The following is an 8306-nucleotide window of genomic DNA, read 5'->3' as shown; positions in this document are numbered from 1 at the left end:
ACATATTGTTTTTAAGATCGTTAATACATCACTACTGTTTAGAATTACTGTTTTCCTAATTTTTCTGTTATTGTAGGTAGGTATTCTAGATTTACCAATGAACCATTTATTTATTTTAAGTCCAGTTTCTCATCAAGTTGTTGAAATATTTCAGCAATCGACGATCCACTTTCCGGTTTGATCATTTCTTTTCAGGTGAAGGTTAAAGTATCTATTATATAATACATTCTTGTTTTTTTCATGAAGTTTCGAGTAGTATCTTTTTTCATTTTAAACCAGCTCATATATTATGAATGTGTTTTAAGACTAAATTTGTTTCACATAATTTGGAAGAGAATAATTAACAATCTCATAAGTTCTTCATAATTGAGTGTAATAACATTAAATGAGATCATATTAGTATGCGAATTAAAAGGGGAAATGCATACCTCTATTACAAGAAAGTTTCACTGTCTCTCTGTAGTAGCTGCATATAGGCAACCATTACGTCAACATAATTCAATTCCATAATAATATTACATAATTTTGGCTTTCTTACCGTAACTATCATACGATAAGGCAAGAATTATTTTCGAAGATAACAAGAATTGTGAATTAATTAGAGATATATGTTTTTCCCAAAAAAAAAAAAACATTAAACAATATAAAGGATTTATAAAAGAGTATTTTTTAAGCATAGAGAATATTTCAAACAGAAGAAGAAAATGACATTAGGGCATTAAATAAAACTAAATTCAGAGGAAACTTCTTTATTTGACAGTGAAATTGTAAGTAAAACACCATAATAAGCAAAATTATCAGTGTAATTATACGCTCATATCACTAAATATATTTTAATTTTAATTTACCGCGGGCTAATTGTTAAACGCAGGCGCAAGTCTACGTCGAAAAATAACGTACTATTTATTTAGCGTGTGGACCACTTTGGGCGTACTTACATGAGTAAAATCGCTTGCTAACAGTGGTGCGCTGATGAGGTTCCAGTTAACAGCGCAAGTAGTCAAATGAAATAGGTAGGTGGTAATAAGTGTTTGTGAAAAATTTAAGTAAATTTCTAATCCGTTTTAAAAAGTGTGCCGGTACCGGTCATTACCAGATAGTGAGAGTGTCAATCATCAACAAACATCATGAAGGAATACACACAAGTTACAATGCCAAACTATTCATATATGTTTAATTTCGAGTCTGATTTCATTCATCAAAAGAGCCGCACGTGGATGCAAGACAATTGGACCTCAGGCTTCTATTATGTGGGCGTTTACATGGTGCTCATTTTTGGAGGACAATATTTCATGCAGAACCGGCCTAGATTTGAATTAAGAGGTCTTTTGATTATATGGAATACTCTATTAGCCACATTTAGTATAATGGGTGCCTTTAGAACTTTACCAGAGTTTTTCTACACATTGACTCATCACGGTTTGTACCATTCTGTATGCATTCCTTCCTTCATTGAAAATGATAGAGTGTCAGGTTTCTGGACTTTCATGTTTGTACTTAGTAAACTGCCAGAATTGGGTGATACTATATTTATAGTGCTTCGTAAACAGCCCTTGATCTTCCTTCATTGGTATCACCATATCACTGTGCTTTTATACTCTTGGTTCAGTTTCACTGAGTATACAGCTAGTGCTAGATGGTTTATTGTTATGAATTATTGTGTCCATTCTGTGATGTACTCTTACTATGCCTTAAAGGCAATGAGATACAACCCACCAAAGCAAATTGCCATGCTTATTACCTCACTCCAGTTACTTCAGATGTTGATAGGTTGTGCTGTTAATTTATGGGCTAGACAGTTACTCCAACAGCAAGCAGAATGCCATATTACACCATTTAATATCAAATTGTCAATTACCATGTACTTCAGTTACTTTGTGTTGTTTGGAAGATTCTTCTATAAGGCATACATGTCAGGAGAGAAGAAATGGGGCAAAGCTAGGAATGCTCCAGTTACTGCAGAGTATCCATTATTAAAATCTAAGGTGCAGTAGGATATTTAAATTAATGATACATTCCAAAAATTGCAAACATTCTATTGTAGTGCTATTTTACATCGATTTCTTTTTTTAGAGCATTGAAAATGTTGACTCCATAGTATGCTTAATTTAAGCTAAATGAATACAGGATATGTCATACATATTTTCAAATATAGTCTCTACCTTTTAGCAAACCCATATTTTGTTTTTATCTTTACTCAAATATCTGTTTTAACAAAAAAAAGTATATTTTTAAAATATTTTTTCATCTTGTTTTCTACCATCTTTTTTAAAATAAAACATGACTGACATTTAAATTTTAACATTTAATATTTTGTCAATACATAATTGTGTTGCAATTTTTTTATCAAATGTATTTGTTTAGTCAAGCTGAATCATATTTTAGATAATTTTAAAAAATTTGATTAGAACATTTTAGTAAGAAAGAGGATGGTTTGCAGGCAAACCTACTAGTTTTTTTTTATAATTCCTTGAGTTGTAAAAGTGTGGTTTCAGTGAAGCTGGTTTTTTTTCTGGTTGTACACTTTGTGTTTCCACTATTTGTCCATTTTATTTATTTTATTTTAAACTTTCATTTAAAATAAAGCTATCACTAAAGATATTTTTTAGGATTCCATAAAATTTACTCTGTGTATTTTTATATTATAATTCAGAGTTTTAAAGACTTTTGTAGCTAATTTTCTGCTCCTTTTTACTAGCTATTATTTTGCTTTTTTTTGTCCTTTGCAGTTGTATTGCTTATCACCTTTTTTTATTTCTGTGTTTAGTTTATCAAATTCTCATTAGTTTATAGAAGACCAAGTTTGTTTATTGTTTATTTTATGATTCCATGTTCTTTACTGTTTTTAGTAAAATATTACCAATAACAGAATTCTGTGATAACTTATTTCCAAGTTTATTGGTGGCAGAAGCTTCTTTGTGAAATTTATTTCTTCTCGAGGTTTAAAAAATGATAACTTTTGTGGCTATATTTCTTGATGTACTTGTATTGTACTCTGCGAATAACAAATATTTATAATTCTACATATTTATAATATTCTATATATCATCCTTATGTTTTCTCAATATTTATTACTTCTTGGTGGCTTTGTAGTTTGTGGTATGTATGTGGTATAAAGGATTCTCAATTATAATAAGAACAGAACATGACATATCCTTGATTTTGCAGTAGTTGTTTGACTCAACACATGAAGTAGACTTTAAAGCTATTTAATAGTTAAAATTGTTATAGTTACCAAGTGAAACTGATCTATGTTTGATAAACATTTTCAAATGGTCAGGGCGAGAAATAATAATGAGGTAATGTGCATATTGAATCTCAACTAACAGATTGGTGCTTTTAAAAAAATAATAAAAATCTGATCAACAGTATAAACTTGTCCAGTGTATATTAGTTTGTAAAGATATAGGACATGGTATAGATATTTATTTTTATTATTAGAGCTTTTGTTCACTCAAATTTAAGCATTGCAATGGTATTTGGTATTTTTATTTATTTGTGTTCTATTACTCAACTACATTCTGACACCATATCATCATTTGATTATCTCTGAGTATCTCTGTATATTTAATATACTTTGAAATTTCCAGAACTACCTTTGCTCCTTTTTATTATAAAATAAGACCTTGCTCAAGATCGTAAATAGGTGTGTGATAATATAAGAGGAGTATTGTTAGGAACAACTTTAGATGCTACTGGAACTGACTAACACCAGGAATTCCATTCAATACAACCTATTAAAAACAAGGAGATAATTCACAAATAACAATGACCCTCGACGAAGAGTTCAATCAAGTTATTTGCTGTTCTATATTGTTTATAGATTAAAAATTATAATTGAATACAAGTAGAAAATAATACAAAAGAATAATGGGATTCTTCTTATAATCATACTAACTAGAAAGCACTGCAGGCTTTCCATTGATAACAGTGGAGAAATATTAAAGGCAACATTTATAAGAAAAGTCAATAATCTGCCACGTATCGCAATTGTAAAAAAGGCACTATAAGGAAAGAGAGAATTCAAGAGGCTATTTTGTACATTTATGGCAGTCTCATAGTACTGTTTATAGTAGTATAGGAATACTAGAATTTTGTTATACACAAATACTTTTACAGTTAAAAGTTACAAGACTATAGCAGGCTACAGAATTAGCTGAGTCTGCTATAAATCTATAGTTCAAACTACATAGACTGCTGATTAAAACTATAATAAATTATGTTGCCAAAAATCTGCGTAAAACAAATAGCCACTGCCACTAAGAAAATGTGCCAAAGTCTCTAATATATAAAAAAACTTTTATATTCCAAATTTTTAAAATGTTTTTCAGTTACCAGTACCAGAACTTGGTGTATATTATTGACCTTCAACTTGTTTGGTCCCAATTAAGTTATGACAGTTTCCTTTAAGACAGATATACGGACATATAATTTACAAAATTATTTCTAAATCTTAGTTTGATGGTGAAGTAGATAATGTGGGGTAATAGATTTTTAATGATTCAAAATCTGAAAACAAGTATTCTAGTAAATTTAGTATATTGTGGAAGCTCAAATTGTTGCTTCATATAGTTTATGATTATAAAGTCAGCACCACATTAGGATGGGATATTTAAGCACAATATCTAGATATTTTGTTTACTTTTATATGACATTTATTGAAAAAAAAAGAGTGACAGAGAATGTTTTGGTTTGTAAATACAAGTTGCATTCAACATACAGTAAACTGCAAGACAGTTTTCTTTTGACAAAAAAGTGTGTTTTTTATCTTTTGAAAAGTCTGCGCATTTAAATCCATTTACATGATACTTTTAACAACCAGCGTAAAATACATATTTAGTTGTTCAAAGTTTGCATTGTTTGAGTTGTTCCACAGTTGGCAAGGTTTACTAATCCTATAAGCAAGTATTAAGAAGAACACAAGGAGAGAAGTACAGACAGAAGTGTTTGATTCATTATGGAGTGTGCTATTAAATAAAAGGACTGCCATTGAAAAACATTTCATTTTGATTTCATACAAATTTATTTACTATCACCTTCAATATACTCCATTGTTTGAAACCTTTCTGGTTCTGGAAGTCTTATTCTGGATGCTCCTTCAGAAGGAATTTGGTTTTCTCTTTCACACATTCAATAGACTGAAATCTTATTCATTTTAATCCACATTTGACTTTATAGAAAATAGATAGAAGCACAAGGTCCAGCAAATTATTCAGATGGTCCAAAATTTGAATGTTGTAGTGGGTACGAAACCTCTTCACACATAATTTGGAATTTGTACACACTTTTTGCATGTTTAAATTTTTAACATAAATGATTATACACGTAATTCATAGTTTCCTCAATCATTGCCATCAAGTGGGATGGTTATATCATATCAGATTACTGATTTTTCAATATTGTTATCAGTTTTTAATGTAAAATGTTGACTATGCTGTTAATTATAGTTTAGTAGCAGTGATCCAAGTTTCACAAGAAATTTAAAAATATGTTTCTCTACTCTCATACTTTCTGATTTCTGGTGAAACAGAAAAACATCTCTACTGAAAATGATTCAGTTACAGAAACTAAAGTTACTGATGAATGGGCACATTCAAATAATTTAATATTTGCAGAAGGTCCAAAGTGATTTTCGAAATAAATCTTCATTCCTTGAATAAGAATTTAAATAATGGGATATTCAAATTTGAGTTGATCTTGATACTTGCTTTAAGTGAATGAATCTTTGTGAAATAACTCAAAAGAACTTACAAAACAGTTTGAGATATTTTATAACTACTTAGACTATATTATATTAAAATGACTCTATTATTTACTATTTCGGGAATGGTTAATATTCTTCTTTACTGTCGTACTTGTTTGATAGCTTATGGCTGAGTTAAATTAATGATATGGATAGGTATTGTTAGTCAGTGGGTCTTTTTATACTGAAATACTTTATAATATAACTACTGTTGCACTTTTTTGAATGGTTGATCTTTTTTCAATATTATTGGTTGACAAATTAAATAAATAGTTTAAAAACAAATACTTTTTCACATTTTACTATGCCACTTTAAACGAAAAAGTTAAAGAATCTGGATTAAACAAGGAAACTATTACATTTTTATCATTATAATAGACATCCAGTTTTTAATATAACAAAAGGAGTGGCAAGTAATGCTAAGATACTGGATATTAAGCGAATTACTCATTTTTGGTTAATAGATATGAATGTTTTGGTTCATTACTTTTATTATAGCATATTAATAAACAGAAATAACATATTATGATACATATGGAATATTTTGATATTGGATATATAAAAAATATGAAATATAAACATTGATAAGCAATATAGGTTTATCACTTTACTAACTCACCATGGTTACAATATCGGGAACTTACATTGTTATTTTTATATAAGTAGCTACTAATTTTTTTGGAAATAAATATTTTATTTGCTATCTTATCATATTTTTAAAACATTCATGGTTAATTTAAACCATAAAATTACTTTAAGTCACAACTATTTGTACATAACAGAAAAAACTTAAACTGTTTTGTGATAAAAAAAAATGGTCTTCAGATAGGAATGTATGAAGTAAATAAAAGATCCTAGTCATTAGGTTAAATGCTGTTTATTTTAATATTTATTTTTCAAATTTGTTGCATGTCTTTGAAAAAATTATACAAGAAACATATGCGCTTAGGAATTTTGGAACTATTGTATATGCATACTATGTTTTATTCCAATAAGCTATGCAGGTAATAGAAGTATGACAAGTAGCACATTGCTGTACATTATTGGCTATTATTTTAATTTTTTTAATTGTAATAGTTGCTCTTTTTTTGGTTATTTATAAATGTTAAAGTTAATAGTACTTGAACATTGACTCAGAATTATCAGAAATGTTTTAAGCATTTCTATATTTGTTTACATGCTTGCATTGCTTATTGAAACAAAGTCTATAATCTTAGTAATATATGATTATGTTAATAACTTCAATATTGTGTCAGAATAGTATTTAATAATTATTTCTATGGTACTTTTTTTTTTATTGGATGTGTTTAGACATTTTAGGGGAAACTGGTCCAAAATTACATATCTTCAACAAAACCTTCCAAAAAACTTTGATTATTTATCAATAAAAATTCATTTAAAGTCAAATGAGTTGATTCCACTTGCCAGGAATAGATTCTCAAATGGGAAAATAATTTATATTATATATAAATGAAGAATTTATATTATATTGCTCGAATAACCCCTAAATTAAGTTGAAATCTTAAAGGCTGAAATATAAAATAGTTCCAATTTTTAAGTGTTATATAATTTGTAATTTTTTGTTATTTTTGTGAAAAACAGTGTTTTTTGCAAGGTCAGATACATATATACATACAAAAGCTTTTACAAAAATAATAAGTACATTGTTCTTGGTAATTGTAAGTATCACATAAACCTTGTTAAAGTTGTTTTAGAATTTTAGAAAAGAACGTAGCTGTGTGATATTTACACATTTTCTTTACACATTTAGAAGAATTCATTACTAAAAATTTAAAAGACCTATTTGATTACTTCGATTTAACTACAAAAGGCGTTGCACCTTTATTTTATTTCATCAATTCAATATCAAAGCTGTATAAATTTATTAAATAAATTACACATGAGTGTACCGATGTTAGAAATGTGTAATTTTTGATATTAACTTGATGAAAGTTGTACTGTACTGTTACAGTTAGCCTTCGATTTATACTTCTATCATTTAATATTTATTTTTGTAGTTTTAGCATAGTGGGTACTTATTTATTATAGATTTACAGTAAATTAAGTGATACATGTTGCTTAAAATTGTTTTCCAAGAAATGCAACCAGTCTCGTTGCTTAAGCGGTTGTGAATAGTACCTAATAAATTGTTGTTTATTTTTCTTCTGACTTTTTTATTCAAACATTTCCTCCTATTCGCCTAAAAATTATATACTGTATGATATTTTAATAAACTGAGACTTTCTGTATGCAGAGAGTGGCAAAAATATGAAATATTCTCAATAACAGACGCACAGACTAGGTATTTGTGAAAAAGTTCCTTCAGACAGGTCGATTTTTATTTTCAATTTGAATTTTTCTTATGCTACCCGAAAATGTGCATCGGTCAACCGCTTTTAAATGAATGAACCACCATGAATAAACAAATGGAAATTTTAAATACAAACAAAACAAGAAAATTGAAATATCTCGAACAAATTATACGTGGAGAGATCTACAGCTTGCTCCAACTGATTACATAGGGAAAGATCCAAGGAAAAAGAAGCAAATTACTACTACGAAG

General features: G+C 28.4%; 1 protein-coding gene across 1 annotated transcript; it reads left to right on the top strand.

The window, feature by feature from the left end:
• Window positions 1-734: 734 nt before the first annotated feature.
• Window positions 735-7905, top strand: Baldspot (elongation of very long chain fatty acids protein baldspot). The gene has a single exon (XM_072527080.1). It carries the CDS (start codon window positions 1128-1130, stop codon window positions 1992-1994), a length of 867 nt encoding a protein of 288 aa, XP_072383181.1. The 5' UTR covers window positions 735-1127; the 3' UTR covers window positions 1995-7905.
• The last annotated feature ends 401 nt before the right edge of the window (window positions 7906-8306 follow it).

The sequence above is a fragment of the Diabrotica undecimpunctata genome, chromosome 3 (assembly GCF_040954645.1).
Source record: "Diabrotica undecimpunctata isolate CICGRU chromosome 3, icDiaUnde3, whole genome shotgun sequence".
Lineage (NCBI taxonomy): Eukaryota > Metazoa > Arthropoda > Insecta > Coleoptera > Chrysomelidae > Diabrotica > Diabrotica undecimpunctata.
This window is presented reverse-complemented; position numbering and strand designations above follow the sequence as displayed.

What these genes read in the sequence shown, in the direction of transcription:
- Baldspot (XM_072527080.1), top strand. Translation starts at nt 1,128, where the DNA reads ATGAAGGAATACACACAAGTTACAATGCCAAACTATTCATATATGTTT.